The 22507-nt window shown below is 32.5% G+C and overlaps 3 protein-coding genes across 3 annotated transcripts in view; 2 read left to right on the top strand and 1 right to left on the bottom strand.

Moving 5' to 3' along the window:
• LOC145323203 (tyrosine-protein kinase Src42A-like) overlaps positions 1–22507 on the bottom strand; it is a 263675-nt gene that overhangs the window by 175771 nt on the left and 65397 nt on the right. The window lies entirely within an intron of this gene.
• Positions 2451–7688, top strand: LOC145323205 (uncharacterized). Its single transcript, XM_080165656.1, has 8 exons — positions 2451–2534; positions 3361–3417; positions 3755–3922; positions 4171–4292; positions 5315–5398; positions 6341–6412; positions 6760–6935; positions 7545–7688. The coding sequence occupies exons 3-7, from the start codon at positions 3758–3760 to the stop codon at positions 6761–6763; spliced, it is 447 nt and encodes a 148-aa protein (XP_080021782.1). The 5' UTR covers positions 2451–2534; positions 3361–3417; positions 3755–3757; the 3' UTR covers positions 6764–6935; positions 7545–7688.
• Positions 17582–20217, top strand: LOC145323204 (pancreatic secretory granule membrane major glycoprotein GP2-like). The gene is made up of 6 exons (XM_080165655.1): positions 17582–17679; positions 18019–18073; positions 18220–18288; positions 18625–18670; positions 18832–18933; positions 20060–20217. The coding sequence occupies exons 1-6, from the start codon at positions 17619–17621 to the stop codon at positions 20201–20203; spliced, it is 477 nt and encodes a 158-aa protein (XP_080021781.1). The 5' UTR covers positions 17582–17618; the 3' UTR covers positions 20204–20217.

The following is a 22507-nucleotide window of genomic DNA, read 5'->3' on the forward strand; positions in this document are numbered from 1 at the left end:
AATTTATCGACTTTTCATCTTTAATATAAATATAAGCTTTCGTATATTCCCCTGAATGTTTCTAAAAGAAAGACAGAGATTTCGAATTATAGAGTAATTAATTTCGCTACAAAACTTATTTTTTAAGTTTTGAAATTTATGGCACCTCTGTGCGCGCATGCGCACTATGGATAAGCTTATGATTATTTGAATATAGAGTGCCAAAAATAATTATTAGTTTTGATTCAATTTAATCAAATATTTTGAATCAAGAAGTAAATTACTACTCAATTTTCTCTAAATATTTAAATTTGTAGAATTTACAAGGAAGATTTTTTTTAAGCAAGATGTTTAAAAATGTGGCAAAATTGTGGAACAACAATGTTTCATGATTTCTATATTTATGTTGTCTTTGCCAACCGGAAATACCACCGAGATGGGTTTTTAAAAGATGAATGCCACATTTTTTCGGCGTTTTTTAGACATTGATTGATTGAACGTTGACGATAGAATTTCAAACAGAGTATATAACATAAAAATACTGAATTTTAAATTATTTTTTTAGCAATTTTTCTAATGTCTAACACAGCTCTAAAAAGATGCATTAATTAATATGCAGCAAAAATGGATTGAAGATAATCTTTTTTTTTCTATGAAGGCCGTACCATCAAAAGCGAAATAATTAAATAAATCATTGTATACTCTTTTAGATTTCGCGAATGTCGCGCTTGTTATTCATAGCTTAAAAAATGTCGAAAAAACGCGGCAATATCTTTTAAGAACCCGGCCGGAAATAGATTCTTATATGGATCATATATGGTTAACAACTATATATATATTTAAATATTTTTTTTAATATTGAATGCACTATATTTTTTTATATTCTATCGAATATATATTTTATATGTCATTACAAAACTATATTACATTTAATATTAACATTAAAAAAAAAAAACATCAATTTAAACTTTCGTAACCCTGTATTGGCTTCAGAAGAACAGTTCTACAGAAACCACGGTACACGTTTGAGCTAACCAGCATTGCTCTGCCTAGGCTTTAATTAGAAAGGCCAGGGTATTATTAGTGGTTGAAAAGTTTGTACATTATTATTACAGGTATTGTGTCTTTAAAGGGACTGTGAACGTAAATTTTTCTCATCTTAACATTATCTTATTCATAATATCTCACAGATAGAGCAAAACGCGCTTTTGTTTGCTTAAAAAACGGCTTTTTCCGACGATTTTTATAAGGTACAGGGAAAGGAAGAAATTTTTCGTATTATATAAAATGTCCATTAAATTGTTTTTTTGGTATTATCCTCTTAGAAATTTTTTTTTCAATATTGAAAAATTTGAAAACAAAGAGTTTCCAGTATGGCTTTGAAACCGATAAATATCCCCTGGATTAAAAATGGTTCTGGGCCATACTGAAAAATTACGTATTACAGACAATTTTCTATGAACAATAGTCTAGAAATTATATTATCAATACCAGCTTTGTTAGGCCAGTCCTTTGGCCCCTCGGGGCTAACAAAATTGCTATTGATCTGAAAATTTCTCATTTTACCAGTCGCGGAAAGCTGTCTATAATACGACGCGATAAATAAAATCAGAGACAAAAATACCATTTTTAGATAAAAAGTATACTTTATACCTACCTACACACTTAAATAAAAATAGCCTATTTATATTTAATTTGTTCTTAGATCTTTAGTTAATAGTTATCTATGCTTATCAGGGAGGACACCCTTGGAGGAAGGTTGACCCAGGCCATCTTCCAGACCCTCATTGTCACATGGATCAAGGCTAATCTCTATGTTGTTGTGTCCTGTGAACTTTGGGATCAGTTTCTAGAGGTAATGTTAGCTATACTATAATTAAGATAACCTGCAGAAATAGATATTTTATTACTTGGATGTTACACTAGATTTTTATTTTCTCTAATAAAGTAAAACTCCCAGTGGGCTAAAATGACGATAACCCTAATTCGCCCCCTTTACTCCATTCCGTCCCGTCCTACTGGATAAACAAACTGACCATTGAATGAGTTTCATGTTAGCAACCTAAATTGACTTCAATTTTTCCACTGTCATCAATATCCACGTATATTCTATATCCATTCCATAATGTTTTATTTGTTCTACAGTACAGGAATCAGATCTATTTGCCAATCGTCCTAAAGACAACCAATGGTTGATTGTACGTCAAGCTTTTAATTTTAAGAGGGATAAAATGAGGGATTTCAAAGGTTTGAGGTTGGTAATCTAATATATTTTTTTTTAATTTTGAAGGGAAACAAATAAGGGGTTTTACGGGTTGAGTGGAGTTAACACCCTTTAAGCCCCACCCTTTAAAATCTGTATCAAGAATTAAAAATGAAGTTTGGGGACGAATTTTTGCTTCATTAATTTAGATGAATTATTTTTCCACCAACTTTTCTACTTGTCAAAATAAGTTCGTTTGTTTTAGGTTTTGAGTGGACTAACTTTATGGGAAGAATTAATCCGGGAGTGGTTTAAGACTATGGAAACCCTTACCAGAGTGTTAGCTAGACAGGTATATTATTTTTTTAATGTTTTTTCCATTAAAGTTTATAAAAATAATCGATATATTATTACTGGGATGTTGTACCACATTTTCATTTACTCTGATAAGGAGATGCTCACAGCTGGCTAAAATAAAGATACCCCCCTTCTTTAAACCCAATCCTTACCCTACTACTGGTTGAACAAACTGACCAATAAACGAATTTCATGTTAGCAAGCTAAAATAACGACAATTTTTTCCCCCTGTCGTAATATCCACGTATATTCTACATTCATTAGAGTAGGTGGTATTATCCTTGCCTGCCTAGCCGCAGCGCTCGGCTCCCTAGCCTAAAACCTAACCTAACCTAAAATACTTGTTCGTCGGTAGTCGGGGGGGGGGGGGGGGGGGGGTACAAAATTGAAAAAAATTGAAAAAAAAATTATAATTATAAAGATGTAATTTTGTTAATAATCATTAATGATGTGGATCAATTTATCGGGGATTGCCTTATCCCTTAAAATCCTTGAAGTTTTACCAACAAAATTCCGTTTGTCCCACTGTCTTATTTGAGAGCTTTACTCTCATAAACGTTATCATTGTTATTTTGTGGAAGGGAATTATGTTTTTTGTAAACGCGAAGCTTTTCTATAATTAGTGTTGGATGGCCGGTCTGTATGGACGAAACTCATAGCTATTATCATTAATTCAAGCATGTAGGAATTGTCCTATCTATTTCAAACTTGTTACCTACTGATTATTTTGGTCTAGCTAAAAAGTATAAGGTTTCTACTTTTGTCGTATTTTTTTAGTTTCATACCTATAGTTTTTGATTATAACAAATTCTTTTATTTAGATTGTAAAGAAACAAGACCTCAGATCAGCATTTGAAACATAGGGGGCAGTTGAAGAAGTAAGTTACAGAAAAGTTTCGCAGCTTATATTTATCTTTGTAGATCTGTATAATAATACAAACAATATTTTGGTTTCTTTACAACAAAATGGCTGGGTGTTGCCACCCCCTTAAAAGTCAAGGCTTGCCTTCACCTTTTCATTACTTGAATTTTTTGTTTGAAACTTTCACTACTGCTTTTAGTTAGGTTTAGGGAGATCAAGAAGGGTTTAGAATATTCCACAAGGGTAGGAGGTATTTTTAAGTTATAGGGAATTGTTTTGATTTATTTTTACCTTATTGTTATTAAACAAACTTCAGGTCTTGAAGTTATTTTTACTTCACTTTATTTTTTAAGGAAATGAACGGTACATTATATGCCGGTGAACGGCTGAGAGTGGAAATATCCCGGGGACGAGGCAGGGGACGTGGAGGCGGAGGTGATAGGGGGCGCAGTTCTTACAGAGGTAGAGGCCGGGGTGGGGGCGGGGATAGGTATGAAAGACGCAGCCCCCCACATTACTCTAGGAAAGTTTTTGTTTTAAAAAGTAAAAGTTAGAAAATCTTTAGGTAGGCCTATTTATTAAATGTAACGTTTAAAAGCAATGCATTTTTTGTAATTTCGCCATGGACTGACGTACAGTTTTGTTATAAAGTTGCTGCGCTAATAAAACAGCAGTACCTAAGATAAAAAAATTTAAAATTAATCTTCCAAAATACTTACTAAAAATCATCGAATTTTTTTTTTTCAAAATGAAAACATTTAAAAATAACAGAGGTGGCTCTAGAGGAAGGGGAGGTGATAAGGGTGGCTTTAGAGGCAGAGACCGTGGAGGGGACAGGGGTGGTTTCAGAGGACGTGGTGGCAGAGGGGGTGGTAGATCCCCTCCACCAAGGTAAAATTTTAAATTTTAAGATTAGTTTAGATATTGCTAGCGGCTGCGGCCCTAGCATTTAGGGGCTCTGTATTAAAAAGGATAGATAGGGGACAGAAATATAGTCTAAAACCATTCCGTGTCATATGAGAAGCTTTCCTACCTATAAAGGAGAACTCAATCGGTTTAGTAGTTATCGAAATCTTAAGCTAAAGACAAAGAACCTTTTTACTTTAAACAATTTAGTATATAAACAAAATATATTAGTGTAATTTCCAAATTTGCTAACTTTAAATGCCTACCATCTCTTTTATTGCTTTATTAAAGATTTTCTTATCCCTTTATATCTCTGACATTATACTGTTAGGTATTAGTTTTAGATGGACATTACAAGAATTGATTGATTAAAATAATCCTTAAATAAAAGTAACAGGATGTTTGTTTGTCTTCGTTTGTAGCGAAATATCTAGCGTACGTACACGTCTCTCCTCTACATTGAAGCTTATTGTATGTCTCGGAAAGGTTTTAATTTATACATGGATTTTTTTATAGGCCTAAGAAAAATTACCCCAAAAATTTTATTTTTTAAAAACTTTGAAAAATTAAAATTCAAGGTAGTGGGTCGGCTCTTTCCCAGCCCCCCCCCCCCTCCCCACACCTTTCACATTGCAAAAAAAATGGGTGTTGTTTTTTGCTTAATGGTGTGATTGATAATTTAAATTGAAACTTGGAAGAATCTACCTATTAAGATTTAAAATAACTCTTATATGCATCATCCTATTATATAAAGCAGTAAGACTTTTTTTCTAAATAACTACTGATCCGATTGGGTTCTCTATTTTAGGTAGGCATCACATAGGTCCTGAGTTGGTTTTATTCTATTTTCTGATCATATTTAAGCCTTAAGATGGATTTTTTTTACTTTTTCTATTGAAACTAAAATAAAAAAATGTTGGGATCTATTTCAACTCACCACTAACTCAAGTGCCCCTAGAGGCCTCTAGGGGCTTAGTTACTATTGACCATACACTGTATTATCTTAGGTTGCGGCGGAAACCGGCTCCGATGCTGTACATCCTGGCTATGGATTTCTCTCCGAGAATGTCGAGTTTGCTAATCTTTGCCAGGTAAATGCAGGGAGGGAGGGGACAATGGGCTGTTAACTACACGTGTCCCCAAACTTTTATAATAACGTATTCTTATTCGTTGGCTTAACAACTTTGGGGATTAAGTGATCCCTGATTGGTTGGTACATTAAGTTGAGTGTCCAAACGTATCAACCACAAAAGGTAATCTATGTAAGGGGTAATTTTGTGTATCATCAATGGGGTTGTACATGTACAGTACATCAATTTGTCGACCATTGTCTTATCCCTTAAGATTCTTGGGTAAATGGATATATTATTACCTGGATGTTACACCAGTTTTTCATGTACTCTAATAAAGCGGTACTCACAGCGGGCTAAAATAAAGATACACCCTTATTCCTCCCTTACAACACCCCCTTACCTCCTTCTGGGTAAACGATCTGACCAATATATGAAGTCCATGTTAGGAACCTAAATTCATGACAACAAATTTCCATGATATGTCATTAATAATATCCACGTGTATTTTATATCCCTGGACAGGTAATATTTTCCATTTGACTGCAGGGAGGGAGTGGATATTAGACTGGAAGTTATACTGGTACCCAAAGTTTTATAAACACGTTAGCTCACAACTTTAAATCTTGATTGGTTCATTCAAACTAGCAGTGTCTGAACTAATCTAAGGTGTTGTTTTGTTCAATATATTTGGGGATTTATATATGTATATTTCGTTCATTATCTTGTCCACGGTCATTAGTGTGAGGAATGGGGTTGACAACACACCCCTTAAAATTAAAATTATGTAGATTCCCCCCCCCCCCCCCGTTTTTTAAAAACCTCTAAGATTACATCCCTTCCCGTAAAAACCCTGTGCACGCCACTGTACTGCTTACGTTTTTTTCTGGTTAATTTCAAGAATGTAATATTATATTAATAAGAATGATACCTACCTTTTAATTTAAATTTTTTTTTTATCAGGAGAAAGGAGTTATATTTGTTGGTCCACCGTCCACTGCCATTAGAGATATGGGTATCAAGTCTACATCTAAGGTAAATGATAGAGTAGCTACTCAGGAACTTATTTTGGTTGATTTCAAGTAGAAAAAAATAACACTCTATACTATACCGGAGTAACAGGATGTCTGTTCATTTGTCCTGTACGATCTCAATCTTCTGGTCTTCCATAATTTTCAGGGAATGTTTATGCTGTTTTTTTGGCGGGGGGGGGGGGGGTATGACACCGCTTCTTGGAAAAATGACCTCGAATATTTTCATTGGTAAAAACCCTCCAACCATCCTCTTTTAAGACGAAACACAAGTAGGCTCTAGGAAAAGCAACTGTGTATTTAAAAGAAGTCTGTCGTTACAATTTTTCTAATATTTAACCTGTTTTTTAGATGATCATGGAAGCCGCTAACGTACCTGTAATCCACGGTTACCACGGAGAGGACCAGAGCCTGGACACCTTGAAGGCGGAGGCAGACAAGATCGGGTTCCCTGTTATGATGCCGAGTAGTATGGACACAGCATGTTCTTGTTAGCCAGGGATGTTGTTACTGCTTATGTTTTCCAGGTAAGCTTTCCCTTTATTTTTTCTCGTTCTGCGTTTTCAAAGATGTTTAGTTAGATAAGTTTGCTGATTTTTTTGCCACGTGTCAAGATGCCTGTAGGAAATGAATGAGGGGGGAGAGGGGGAGTCGAACCTACACACTTTTATTTTTGCTTTCAAAAGAAAAAATTTAGGTGTGAGAGTAAGGGGGGGGGGGGAAGTTCTGACACATTTGCGTAAACAGCGAGTATAGGCTTTATCTTTGGGACGGACGGACGGACGGACGGACGGACGGACGGACAGACGGACGGACAGACATCGTTCTACTTTGTATTATAGATTAGATATTTAGTAGGGAGGGATGGGACATTGGGCTGTAAATTACACTAGCCCCCAAAGTTTTCAAATAACATTTTCTTATTCTTTGGCCTAACAACCTTGGGTACTTTTATTGATTTTTTATTGGTTGGTTCATTAAGTTGAGTGTCCTAACATTTCAATCACTTATTGTAATCTACAGAAGGGGTAACGATGTGTATCATCATTAGAGATGAACATCAATTTATCAGCCATTGTCTTATCCCTTTATATCCCTGTAATTATCTAATTAACTAATGAGCAATTTTATTCCAGGTTGAATATCAGTGATACCGAGGTCGAATGGGGCCGGTGCCCAGCAAATCCAGGAGGTTGCGCAACAGTTTTCGCGGCCAGAGCAGTAGAATCAAGAAAAATATGTTTAAGTGTTGTTTCAATCAATAAAGATAATAATGAAAACAATTTTTTTTTTATTTTTGCGTTTTGTGTACAAGCGAGGTTTTTCTATAATTAAGGTCGTTTTTTACCACTTTCTCGTGATTTTTACCACCCGTTTTTACCACAATTATTGGTAAATTTTTACCATATTTACCCTATTTCTGGTAAAATTTTACCAGTTTAGGGCAAAAATATTACCAGGTGTTGAACAGTTTTACCACTTTTTCGGTAAAATCTACCAGAAATTTGCGGTAAATTTTACCAAAAAAGTGGTAAAAATTGGTCAAAATCTGGTATAAATTTGCGTCCTAAAATGGTAATATTTTACCGGAAATCTGGTAAAATTTTACCGATAATTGTGGTAAAAATCGCTGGTAAAAAGCGTGAGAAAGTACCACCAAAAGTGTTTTTACCACGATTACGGTAAAATTTTACCACCTTTTAAATCGTATAGGCTGGTAAAATTTTACCATAAAAGTGGTAAAAACTAGGTTTTTTTATGGTATTAATTCCGTCCTGGGTTAAAACTAGTTTTTTTAGCCCGTGCCTTCGACACCTCGGGGCTAAAAAAACTGGTACATTCTATATCCGCGGAAAGTGGTTTATAATACGATGAAAGAAATAACTATTCTAGCCTTTCTCTGCCTTTTCGTCTACAGAGCCCCTAGATGCTAGGGGCGTAACTGCTACTATATTATAATTTTATAGAAAAAACGTAAAAAAAATTACCAACCGTTTCTTCTTGAATGAAAATTCGGAAAATTGTATTTTGGCTATTTAATCTACTAAATCATGCAAATTGTTAAAAGTGTCCTAAATCGACCCAACCCAATCTTTCCCGATTTTGTATAATTTTTGAGGAACACGATTCCAGTGACGTCATTTTTTTCTTTCCCGAAAAAGGGAAGGGGGGAAGAAAATCTCTTCAAAAGAGATGGGGAAAACCACCTTTTCTCCCATCTCTTTTTCCCCCTTCCCTTTTTCGGGAAAGAAAAATATGACGTCACTGGAATCGTGTTCCTCAAAAATCATACATAATCGGGAATGATTGGGTTGTGTTTCCTAAATCTAACAAACTAAAAATGAATAATTTCTGTAAATGAAAAGAAATATTTGCTGTATGTTGAACAAGCCGCGTATAAATTCTTTACGCAAATTGTTAGCTCAGACTTTGCAAGTCTCAAAATATGAAGAATATTATTACATCTCTCTACACTCAAGTGTGTTCAGATTTAAACTTAGCCATTAAAGTTTTTATTTAATCCCTACAATTTTGTTGGCATAAATATCAGCAAATTCTATGTCAGCAATGGCCAATCATGTTTAATGTCATTAAGTCAACAAAATCTATAAAAGAAGCAAAAAGTTGAGGGATGAATTAACTAAATAGACGTCCTATAGGAGGGGTAAAGGGGTATTCACCTAATTTTATCTTCCTCAAAATAAAAAGCTTGGACGTCTCTGTTTTTATACACAGAATTTAAGGTGAAAACTCCCTTATTACTGGAATAAAATTTGTTTATGTGTCTAGTCGTCTATTGTCAACGCTAAAGAAAATATTGCTAGTTGGTGATACAAAATTACCAAGAAAATTATTCTAAAGGTGCAACAAATTTCTAAGAAATATAATCTTAATATTGCTACAAATTTACCCAAAAAAAATAATTCTTATATTTCCTTTAAAAATAGTTATTGATGATTTTTGAGATAAAGTTAGCTTATGAGATTTTAAAATAGCTCTGCTGTGTCAAAGCTATGGTTCAAATCAGTGGTCTGCACAGGATTTTGTCAGGGGATTTGAACTTTATGGGGGTGTAAGAAAGGAGAAGGCAAGCCTTTCAAATTTCAATATTAAGAAAGATGTTTCACCCTCATTCTGCATGAGGCTTGCAGTTCAAATCAATTAATAGAAAATTGGTGGAGTGAAAGGGGTATTTATTTCGCTTGCAAAATCTAATATTATACCGATACACATTGTATGGTTCAGTGAGCTAACAGAGATGAAAAAATTATACCAAAAATATATAAAAACACAGATAATTTACTATTTTATTCCAGTTTTAATGTAAAGAACAAAATATTTTTTTTTAAGTATCGCATTAATGATATGGTAATATTTTATACTTTTTATGGTACTTTACACATTAAGGCAAATTAATCTACAAATATGATAAAAAAGGTATTACAAATTAAAAGAAAACGTCAGGCATACAAAATAGTAAAGCCTTACTATGAACACCAAAGGCAGGGCTAATGAAGAAATTAGTATTACACAAAATTCAAAATTTTTGCATGGAAATTATTTTGCAGATATGCAAAATATTCAAGGTTAAAAAATGTTAATTCAGATTCTCTACACTTTTGTTGTTGTGTTGGGTACAGGATAAATAAAAATATAACCATCCATAAATAGAAAGCAAAATTTATATTATTAAACCTTCAGAAGGACTATATAAAAGCTGCCTTAAAAACTTATTAACTAAACATAAACGCTATAGTCTCAGTTATATCTTTCAGTGATATATCCCACCCCAAATTCAGGCTTGACATATTTTTGCGTGCATTTTTCAATACTCAAAATATTTAGGTTGATTAAATCATGCATAGAAAACTATATTTACCCGATTTAAAATAAAAGATTTTAGGAAATAAAAAATCAGACTAATTTTATTTGATTTTATATATTAAAATCATTTCGTTTGTCATTGATTTTAAAGAATTTGTTTGTCTATTTACAGTTTTTTCTTCATAAAATGAAATTAGCTGCTCTACTTGAAAAATAATAAATATATCTTTATTTGATGAAAATATACCAACAAAAGATACAATTCTAAAACACAATTAAAATAAGCTGTACTACATAGTACCTGCTAATTATATTTTGGCAATAGTAAATGCTAAAGTTTAAATGTCTATCTTAAGGTTATAATAGCCAAGAAATAGATTAGAATATACTTAGAATGACTGTATAGGGCTAAAAAAGTTCAAAATCAGATCTCGGCAACTGGTGAACAAAAAAACCTATTGGCTGTAGCTGTATATTGTTCAAAAATCGGCGGCTTTTCACCATTTGAAAGTACCCCAAAATTTTATACTCAAAAAGGATTTTAAAAAGTTCTCTGCTTAAGAACTATACATTTTTATAGTTACTACAAAAACCTAAAATCATCACAAAATTTGAATTTAAAAAATAAAATTCCTTAAACCATCCCGGGACCTCATGTGAGGCTTTCATAAAATGGATAATCCAATCGATTCAGTAGTTAGCGAGATCTAAACTTAAAAAATATGAGATAAGTATATTAATAACCATTCATTGTAAGAATCAATTGTCGGTCTAATAAAACGCTGTAGTGTCTGAATGTATGCCTGTCTGTCTCTATACAGGACTATTGTTGTTTTGTTACAAAATAAAATAAAATTATTAAAGAAGAACAAAATAAAATTGCCTCGCAGGCAAAAATTTTGTTACACACGTACCAATTATAAAATTTATTCAGAGTTACAAAAACGAATATATTATTATCTGGATATTACACCAGATTTTCATGTTATCTAAAAAGTAAAACTCATAGCGGGTTAAAATAACGATACCCCCTTTACCCCACAGCATCCCCTCATACTGGATGAACGAACTGACCAATAAATGAATTCCATGTTAGCAACCTAAATTTGTGACAATTTTTCCCTGTCATAATATCCATGTATATTTTATATCCATTGTTACAAATTATTTCTTGAAAAGCAACAGGGATTATTCCATGAGATGGATTTAACGAGTTTAACTACTTAAAGGAGTGTAGTTAAATTAGCTTGCAGAAGATGCTAGATCCCATTTAGTACATTTTTTTTTTCAATAAACGTTTCAAGCCTAGCCTAATTGCTCTTATAATCCAGAATCTAGGGATGGAGGGAACTTTGGACTTTAAATTATACTAGTACCCAATGTTTTATATATAACTAGCGGCTACGCCCCTAGAGGCCTCTAGTGGCACTTTGAATGTTTTTTTTTATTTAAAATATCTAATTACAGAAATAATTGGTTTATGTTTCGTTGGAGTCTCTTTTTCGGGAGGGGTAATTTTTTTCCATGGGCAATTTCTCCTGATAGGGTGGTGGTACACTCCCCCAAAATAGTTATAAACCTTCCCAGGACTTATGAGAAGCTACCCTGTTAAGGAGAACCCGATCGGTTCAGCGGTAAGCGAGATCCTTCGCTACAAACAAACAGACAAACAGACAGACAAACAGACAGACAGACATCGTTCTACTTTGTATTATAGATAATTCGCATTCGTTGTGTTCAAATCTTTGGGGCACTCTTATTAAATCTTGTCCTAACTTTTCATTTAATAATTTCGTATTTCATTTTTTATCATTTGGGATTTGAAGCAATATATTGACCATTGAAGAAAAAGAACAAAAATCTTAAGTAACTAAATCTTAGATAAAAAATATTTTTAATGGAAATTACTTATAGTAAAATTCTTTGTAATATGCAAATAATAATTAAACAATAAATTGTCTATTTCATAATTAAATTATTATAAAGGAATCGTTGAAATAGTCATTTCATTTTAAAATTTGAGAAATAATTTTGTATTTAATCATTATTGTGTTATATACTATTTTCTTGAAAAATATATAAGAAGTCAGCATGGGCAAATATTTGATATATTGTTCAAATGATATCGTCATTTTTCCCCTTCGAATTATGAAATAGATTACGATTACTAAATAAAATTGTAACGTTAGTTATGAATAAGCCGCCACTATAAACTCGTTTGAATGAATATAGAATATACGTTGATATTATGACAGGCAAAAATTTTCTTCAGTTATTGGACAGTTCTTTCATCCTGTAGGATGAGTGGGGATGGTGTAAAGGGGTGGATGGGGAGGATCGGAGGATCGTTGTTTTAGCCAGCTACAAGTTTCACTTTGATATATTACATGCTAATCTGTGTAATATCCAATTAAAAATAAATTTATTAAGTTTAGGTGCTTGATAGATTTTAAATAATGATCTAACTAAGTAAATCTAATATGACATTATTATTGTGATATCACCAGAAGATTCTTATTTTTCAATATCTTAATTGGAACTGATGACCTATTAATTAGTGAAACAATTGTATTCCATGAATAAAATGAGAAAAAGAATAAGTTGTGTTTCTATCTATAGATTTTTTTTTCTCTATATTGATTGAACTCTATTTGATAAAAATAGAATGATAAATTAAGTTACCTTCAACTCTGAATGTCAAAATACAATATACCAGTGCAATCACTAATTCCAGCAGTGGTCGTACATACCCTCCCCACCCCTCAGATTTTTCAAAAACTTGTTACTTGCCCCAAAGAGATGCATTAACACTTTAGGAAAGTAACAATTCCATTTTTAATGGTCTAAGTCAACTCTTTGGCTTTTAATAAAAGTGGTTATGGCTTATATATTCTTGATAAGCCATTATAATTGCCTAATAATTCCATCGAAATTTGACAAACTTTTAGAAATACAACTAAAAACTCGGATCTACTGCAGTTCATGGTAAAACATTGCTGGTAACGAATGCTTCCTGTTTCCTAGCAATATTCCAATAATCCTGGATCTAGCATAACAAGAAATATTTCTGGAGCCACCAATGTTTAACTTTCCTGGTTGCTGGCAATTTATGCACATTCCTGGACTCTGGCAGGTTTGAAATATTCCTGTTAAAAAGCAATATTTCCCTTTTTAATTCCCATTACCCTTTTATCACACTTACCCCACAAATAGAGGTTGATAGCACGCTACTCGAAGCGGCTATTTTGGCATGTTTGTCTGAAAGACCAATGGTAAGGGTTTTGGTAGTGGGAGAGGGGGGGGGGGGTAGCTCCTACTCTGTACTAATTGGGTATGGATATGAAAAAAGGGTCATATAAATATTGATAAATTTGTTGCATTCAGTCATTTGCTTTTGTGATTTGACAGCTTCGAATTTACTGTACAATTGGCCCTTAAGTCCATGTTTATAAATATTTAAGAAGATTGCTTAAATTAGGTTTGAAAAGATTTAACCTGTTAATTTTTATATTCTAGTAAATATTCTTGTGTAAAATTGTAGACATTCCATCGACTATTGCTTTAATTATAGTGGGCATTGCTAACATAATATCGACAAGCTAATTTCAAAATAAATTTTATTTCTGAATATTTTACTGTAAGGCTGTAATAAAAAGTAAATCAAATGGACATAATGTCTTTACATATACTATAAACAAATTGATTTTTAAATATTCATAAACTTACGGCTAAGCCCCCTACAGGCCTCTAGGGGCACTTGAAGAGGTGGGAGTTGAATCCCAAAAACCCGTTTTTATATAATTTGTCTATGTTGCGTTTAAGTCTGTACGAAAAAAAGCATTCTGTGATTTCTCTGGTACCCTCCCCCAAACTAATAGTTATAAACCGTCCCGGGACCTATGAAAAGCTACCCTGTTAAGGAGAACCCGATCGGTTCAGTGGTTAGCGAGATCCTTCGGTACAGCTAAACAAACAGACATCATGTTTCTTTATTAAAGGATATCCATGGATCTCCGGGGATAATAAAATGATTAGTTCTGTAAACTTTAATTTTTATCTAAACTATTATATAAAATAATATAAAAATGCTAAGAATTTCTCTAACTCCCCCCCCCCCCTCCTTCTTCTCCTATTGACGTATTTTAATGTACGGACAAACTTTGTGGCGGCATGGCTGGTAATGTTTCCTATTTCCTATCCTGTATTTGACTGTGAGTGGTTGTTTAGAATTGCCAATATTTATATGTTGCGATAGTTTGCCTTCCCCTAAGTTTGCCCTTTCAACTTTCCCCTAGCTTTTTAATAAAGTGCTTACCCTTTTGTAATAACCGTGATTACCCATTTTTAAAAGCGTAGCTTTTCTATAATTAGATGAGTCCGTCCGTCCGTGTACGTCTGTCCGGAACGGATGGCTTTCGTTGATTTAGGCGTGTAGTTAGGTACCCCCGTCATTACTAAAATCTCCGTACGTCCATGATTTTAAACAAGTTTTTTAACTTTTTAAACAATAAGTTTTTATTATCTGATTAATCTAATTTTTTTGATACTGATTCCTATGACAACTAAGTACAATGTTATAAGCGAAACATCTTTATAATCAAGTCCTAAAAAAGTAAGTATGCCCTTAAACATTATCTTGTATTTAATCAGCTTTCAAGAAATTACTGACAATTTTGTATCGTCCTTTATACATTTATATTCTGATTATTCAGTTCTGACACTCTAGAGCTTCGCTTTTATGGATGTGGTCATACTTGTTAAATTGCAACTACGTTTTTATAAATAAGGGTGAGAAATAGAGACGTATATATTATCATGGACTTCCTAGCGACCTTCATTTCCAAGATGGAACTTACATACTTTCTCCTAAATCGAATATCTACCAATTAAAATCTCTTTATTATTAGACGATAATAAAATATCATTTGCAAATACGATTAAAATAAAGACTATCTTTTTAATTTATTATAAAAACAAAGAGGCGGTATTGATTGTTAGGTCGTTGGGCACTTTTGATGGATGCCATTCAAATTTTGGCGCGAAAGCGAAATTTAAAATAAAAGCAGTTAAATTTGTAGGTGAAGATCCCCAACCCCTTTCTCCTACCTCTTTTAAGTATGTATATTAAGTAATTACAGCTAGTTTCACAGCATTGGAAGCCACTGTCCCTTTTTAAGCATTGCTTTACCCCCTAAGAAATTGTGAAAAAGGGTATGGGGTAAAAACTCCTGTAAGCCAGTAATCTTCTGTCATTGCTGGTAACCTGGAAAATGTGCAGATTGCCAGCTAACAGGAACCTGGGATTTAGGGAAATATGCGTGCTGCTGGACCCAGGATTCTTGTAATATTGCCAGTAACCAGGTAGCATTCGTTACCAGCAATATTTTACCATGAACTGCAGTAGATCCAAAAACTCTGTATTAGTCAAAAAAGCATTATCATATTTAATAACATAATAGATAACATAATTAAAACTGTAACACATTTGGTCAAAAAACTTACTTAGCTTAATCAAAAAAGGATTAAAATACTTTTAGGACAATTAAGGGGAGAGGAGGTGGGGATGAGACAATTTGAAGGATTTTACCAATATTTGTGTAAAAAAAAACCTTTTAGAATCACTGATGATAAATGAAGTAAAGAATAATGTTGTATATTATATGTAGCTTTAACAATCAATACGCAGGGTCATTCTATTCCTTAGACATGAAAAAACTAGAATTAATTTGACCATTTTAAAGAAAAAAAAATTACATAGGTAATTTCTCAAAATTGTAATATTATTTAAAAATCAAAGTTAAATGTCTTTCCCTCTACAATCAGCGGATTGATTTTGATTTTTTCTTTTTTTTCCAAATGACATTTTATAAGGCTATTTGAGACAAAATAATTTTAAATGAAAATATGGCTATTTGAAAATAACTCAAGAAGGAGCTTTATTCAAAAATCTTTAAGCCAAAGTGACTTGCGTCTTTATGTCAAATAAAGTATACCATAACATTTTAAATATATGGCTGATATATATCACAAAGTAGAAAAACAATTTTTCACTTTTTTCTACCCCAAATTATTGTTTTTCCAATAGTAATAATGTAAGCAAATGTTATATTGGGTTCACGTTCATATATTTCTCTAAATTTTAACAACTACATATTTTTATCCTTATAAAAAATAGCACAATGTCTAAATGTTTGTCTATCTTTGTTCTCCTTTACAGTGAAGCTTTTGATTGGTCCAAAAGTGTTTGTAACTATTTTTGGGAAGAGTACCTCCCCACAGCCTCCTAAAAAGAGACTCTAGGGGCGTATCCGCAAGTATCAAAATGGTTAAAAGATTTTTAAAAAGATATGTTCATTAATGCATAATTTTTAGTTTGAAAAACAATGTATTATTTTTTTTGTGCATGTAAAGATATGTACCAACTAAAGACCACGAACCTTCTGATTACAGCGTATAGCTAGCAGAAAAAGGAAAATTATATGACTAGTTTCAAAGCTATATTGGCCGTGATTCGAACCCGTAAAAAGCCTAGTTGGGGCAAGCAAGAATTATTGCCTCGCAGATTGGAAAACTGACAACAAATTATTTATCTTACACTTTTTATATTTGGTTGATATGAACACAGAATTTTGTTCTTCAAACTCGGGGACTAGGAGAGAACAATAATAGATTTATTTTAGCTAATTTCTTTTGCTCTTCTTAGTTAAATGAGGGTATCATGGGGTAAAGTATATGTATGTTGAAAAAATGTTTATATAATTTTAAGGAGAGATCATAAGGGATAAAACAATGGACGATGGTGAAAAAGCAAATAACAAAATTATTGGTGCAAAAGATTGGATAGTGCGAGTTTGAACTACCTTAAATGTCCAATGTTCTCTAAGCTAATGAATGCGAGAACTTTAGGGAACAGTGAATTCACAGAAACTCCTCTCCATGAATTTAAATTACGTCAATAGTATATCAACTTAATGGATATAAAATATATGTGGATATACTGACTGGGGAAAATTTGTCGTTAATTTAGCTTGCTTATATGTCCCTCATTTATTGGCCAGTCCGTTCATCCAGTAGCATGGCGAGGAGAAGGGTATAGAGGTGGATGAGGAGTATCGTTACTTTACCCGGCTGGGAGCATCATTTATTAGTGTACATGAAAATGCTGTAAAACACCCCAGTAATAATATATCGATTCATAACTTAGTATATAGTTTTTATGTTTTGTGATGTTTCTTAATAACTTTATGTACAAAACTTAATTACATAATTAGCATATTATAATCATTATTATAAATTGACATTCTTTAAAAGATAAGTGATAACAAATTTATTTCTCAAAAAGTGATCAGTTTATTTAAACTTGAAAAGACAAGACTTAAATTAAAATGTCTTTTTCACTTATTATTTTATTTTTAAGTTTCACCTGGGCAAATGGATTCGTTGTTTCAGGAAGAAATGATAATTGAAAAATACATTTTAATCAAACTATGATTTATTTTTAAACATAAACATGGATGACAACATCCATAAGTGGCCAAGCCAAAAAAATTAATTGTCAAGTTTTACAAAATGTCGCGGAACCATTCTCATTTTATGTGTTTTAATATATTAAATTTCGTATTATAACTGACAGACCGACGGAATAAGTAAGTTTTATATATTGTTAAAAGAAATATTTACAAAAAGTCTGCCGTTTATACTAAAAGTAGCCGAGAAAATCACGTTTATTTGATTTTTAATTAATTCAAATCTTTTGGAATAAAATAAATAAAATTATCATGAATACAGAAAGTCCATGCGATGGTGCAGTTGAAATATTTACTTTGAATGATGAAACAAGGTCTTACAAATAAAGAATCTTATATTAATCTAATTTTCAGTAAAACACCACTAGCAAAACTATTATATTGGAAGCAATAGTGCAGAAATATGTATTAAAACACCATCTAAATTTTTAATAGATTCTTTATTTAAGTAAAATATTAGAAAGATGAATTTCTCCCAGGAAGGAAATTCTCTGTGTGATTGGATAGAATTTCTTGACCCTAGTGATATCAGGAATGTTCAAACGTCATATTGGTATATATTTATGTGTAAATTTGATAAAATACGTGGGGCTTTCCCTTTGAGTACCTTGTTGAGCAAAAAGACACCCATCCATTCTTTTTAGAAATAAAATCATATGAAGGGAGGGAGTAGTTTTTCGTTTGTTTACTAATTACTGTAGGTCAGATAAAATTAGGTTATATAGGTACTGGCTAGCCCTGCAGGTGTCATATTAATTACTCTTTAAGGATACCTACAAATTATAATTAAGTTTGACTTTTGTTTCATTTAGTGGATTTTTTTAATTTTTGGGTATAATAATTGAAAGTTTTGAATATATTTTGGCAGTCCTGATTGGAAGGGTTATGGATGGTACAGACTTGAATTTCAGGTAAAATCATTGTTAAAATATAGAAATTTATTTGCAGGTTCAAAAACTTTGGGTACTTTTATTGGATTTTAATTATTTGATTCTAAACTTTTATACCAATGATTTAAATCTACATAAGAAGTAAACTAAACACCCTCCTCTTATTATTCAATACTTTACAGGGTGCCCCAGCAAAACTGGCAGAGAGTCCTGTACCAGAGAGGCACTGCGGAACAGTTGCTCCTGGCTGGCTACAGGGAACACACCCTACAGAAGTTCAGCAGGTAAAACTGACAGATAGTCCTGTACTGAAGATCCACTGTGGAACAGTTGCTCCTGGCTGGCTCCAGGGAACACATACTACAAAAGTACAACAGGTAAAACTGGCAGAGAGCCATGTACCAGAGAGGCACTGCGGAACAGTAGCTCCTGGCTGGCTCCAGAGAACACATCCTACAGAAGCTCAGCAGGTAAAACTGACAGATAGTCCTGTACTGCAGAGCCACTGCGGAACAGTAGCTCCTGGCTGTCTCCAGAGAACACATCCTACAGAAGCTCAGCAGGTAAAACTGACAGATAGTCCTGTACTGCAGAGCCACTGCGGAACAGTAGCTCCTGGCTGTCTCCAGAGAACACATCCTACAGAAGCTCAGCAGGTAAAACTGACAGATAGTCCTGTACTGCAGAGCCACTGCGGAACAGTAGCTCCTGGCTGGCTCCAGAGAACACATCCTACAGAAGCTCAGCAGGTAAAACTGACAGATAGTCCTGTACTGCAGAGCCACTGTTGAACAGTTGCTCCTGGCTGGCTCCAGGGAACACATACTACAGAAGTACAACAGGTAAAACTAGAAGAGAGTCCTGAACCCAATATGCTTAAGTAGCTTTTCATATAATAAGAGGAAGAAATTTGTGTAAAATAATTCTATCGCAATTACCCACTCCCTCTCGTGAGTTGATCTTATGAGTAGATATTTTGTATAAGTTATGAAACCCAGGGGAAGCTAAGATTACAAATTTTCTTCTTTATAATTCCCAAGATACAGTTATTATAAATCAACATTGTTATAAAAGTTCTCCTTATTTCTTTTAGTTTGGGGGAATATTTTAATTTTAGAAAAACTATCATGTACCCATCCAACTTATCAAAATATGTTTTGCAGTGATTTAAAGGGATAAAACAATGAACATCCTCAACAATAAATAACATAATTAACTCATCTGTAGATTGCAATTAGTGGTTAAAACGTTTGAACACTTAACTTATTTAACCGACCAATCAAAATGCAAGTCCTCAAAGTTGTTAAGCCAACGAATAATAAACGTTATTATGAAACTTTAGTGACTCTAGTATAACAAACAGCCCAATGTCCATTTCTTTACAAATAAACTTTACCGTCTTATTTTTAGGTGGTTAATGACAGAGTATGTTTCACCTCATATGGAGATAGCTGCGCTTTCTGGCAGTACGTCAGTCTTGTCAACTGTGGAGAATATTACCTTTACAAACTATATGATGTCCCCTCCTGCTACATGAGATATTGCTTTGAATAAATCAAATAAATAACTATCTTCTTATTTGGAGCGAAGCTTCTATATAACCTATTATTTTTGTCCGTTCTTATAACTTCTTGTATAAAGAGCTGTTCTGACAAATTAACATCTTTTTATAAATAACTTTGCCCATCCGTCCATCAATAAGAGGGATCTCTTATTTTTCCTCTTGTTTTATGATATATGCTTAATTCAACGTGAAGATTCCCTTGAATAAAAACAATTTGCTGTAAAGCATTCACCTGCAACTATTATTTTAAATGCGAAAATATAATTCAACTGCAAGAATCAGATATAATTTTTTAATAATTTCAAAATTAAACGAGATTTAAATTTGAAGTTAAATGTCAATGTATTTTATTGATTTTTAATTCAAATAATATTTATAAATAGATAAGGATATCTATACATAAAAATATTTTACATTAAGAATATTAAAAATTTAACTAAATGTTTGATGACTAACACATTAATTATTTTATCTAATCTTAAAATCTATAGATGGAATAATGTTGTATATTGTAATTGGAGATGTACACCAATATATCGTCCATACATCCTTTTAGTTCCCTGTATAAAATCAGAGTGTATCAATATCTATGTCAATATTTAGCACTATTTTGTCGTAATAACAAGGACTTTTACAAATTTATTTTCTGATAACATATCCCTGTAATCTCTAGTATACAATTTATATTGGAAGGAGGAGAATGTTTTATCTGGACACAAAAATTGCCAGCGGCTTCAGAATTCAAAATAGGTTGGCCGCAACCTGTCATTTGCAGGAACTGTACACTCAGTCTTGGACAGGATAAAGCAATGAAAGATAAGTAAATCTATACCTTTTGACTTTTAATGGATAATAGACCAAAATATATTTTGTAATGTATACAAATAAATTGATTGTTTTGTTTTTAAATAGGATTGCTATGTGCAGGGATCTAAAGGGATAAGACAATCAAAATTATATATTGGATATCAAAATTTATTGGAAACCTATCAAGATTTGGTAATAAAAAGCCAACGAATAAGCTATAATGTTAATAAAACTTAGGAACCAATACAATTTGCAGTCCAATGTCCACTCCCTCTCTGAACAGATGGGATAATAAAAATCATAAGCATATGTATAACATTTGATTTATATTTGTTTAAATAAAATATTGTTTCCAATATGATAGGAATATTTTAAAAGTTGACCTATCGTATAAGATACATATATCAGAATTTTAAATCATTTATTCATAGTGAATAACTTTAATTATTCAACAATGTTAAAATTGATATTTCTAAGAAATTGTTTCAATTACAAATTGAATAAAAATACAATAACAACAAGTGATGGGATTAGAAATTTAAAAAGTCTGAGTCCGTTGGATAAAGTCATAAGTAATATAAATAAACAAAAACACAAAACAAGCAAAACCCTTTTTTATCATATGAAAGATTTTGTATTAATATTTGCTTTAACCTATGGGGTTAGGTAAATTTCATATACTTCTTTTTAAAGTTAATCTTTCATCTTTAAACGACAAAGATTAACTGCTTAGGCCTATTAAAAAGCCTTCTTAAAATTCATATTCCTATCAGCACAACCTTTAGAGTTTTCTTACTGGAAGAATTTAAAGACATAGATCCAGGAAACTCAAAATAGAGCTTATTAGGTAGTTAAAAATATATAAAAATTAAAAATAATCTACTAATATTTTGGAGAATATAACAATACCTTTCCCCCTGATAAAGTCTAATCCATTGATTGATCCCAGGATCTTATAACAAGGAGTGTCTTTATACAAGTGTCCACACAAACCAACATCTAAACTATTAGAAAAATTTATTAGTTTTAGTTTAATTTTTTGCGGATTGATGCATTTTGTCTACTTATTTATGAGTCTATCTAATGTTTCCAAATGAGCATATATTCTGAAATTTACGCCATAGACTTCAAATGATGAGGGTAAAGGGGTTTTCACTCTGCTCAAACTTTGAAATCACTTATTTTATCCCCCTCAAAAGTTAAAAAAAAATACAGGAGATTCCCCCTCGAACATTTAAAACCACTCATTATACTCCCGTCAAAATAAAAAGCTTGGACGTCACTGATTCACACAGTGATATCATGTCCAATAAAAGAAACCACCTTGTAATGACATTCTAAAACTGGCATTAAAATATAAGATTTTAAAAAGTTGACATATAACTTAAACAATATTATATGTACGACTACATTGGATAAAGTCACTTTTGTGATGACAGGCAAAATCAGTTCCGATTTTGTATAGTATATATTCTTTTATCTGGTTT

The sequence above is a fragment of the Acartia tonsa genome, chromosome 6 (assembly GCF_053477335.1).
Source record: "Acartia tonsa isolate MP-2025a chromosome 6, ASM5347733v1, whole genome shotgun sequence".
Classification (NCBI taxonomy): domain Eukaryota; kingdom Metazoa; phylum Arthropoda; class Copepoda; order Calanoida; family Acartiidae; genus Acartia; species Acartia tonsa.

Bases quoted from the DNA above. Each gene is read 5' to 3' on its own strand.
- LOC145323204 (XM_080165655.1), top strand. From the start codon at position 17,619: ATGTCTTTTTCACTTATTATTTTATTTTTAAGTTTCACCTGGGCAAAT. The intron at 17,680-18,018 runs CAGGAAGAAATG...TTATCATGAATA, and splicing joins GGCAAATGGATTCGTTGTTT to CAGAAAGTCCATGCGATGGT. The intron at 18,074-18,219 runs GTCTTACAAATA...GTAAAATATTAG, and splicing joins ACTTTGAATGATGAAACAAG to AAAGATGAATTTCTCCCAGG.
- LOC145323205 (XM_080165656.1), top strand. From the start codon at position 3,758: ATGAACGGTACATTATATGCCGGTGAACGGCTGAGAGTGGAAATATCC. The intron at 3,923-4,170 runs AGGAAAGTTTTT...TTTAAAAATAAC, and splicing joins GCAGCCCCCCACATTACTCT to AGAGGTGGCTCTAGAGGAAG. The intron at 5,399-6,340 runs GTAAATGCAGGG...TTTTTTTATCAG, and splicing joins AGTTTGCTAATCTTTGCCAG to GAGAAAGGAGTTATATTTGT.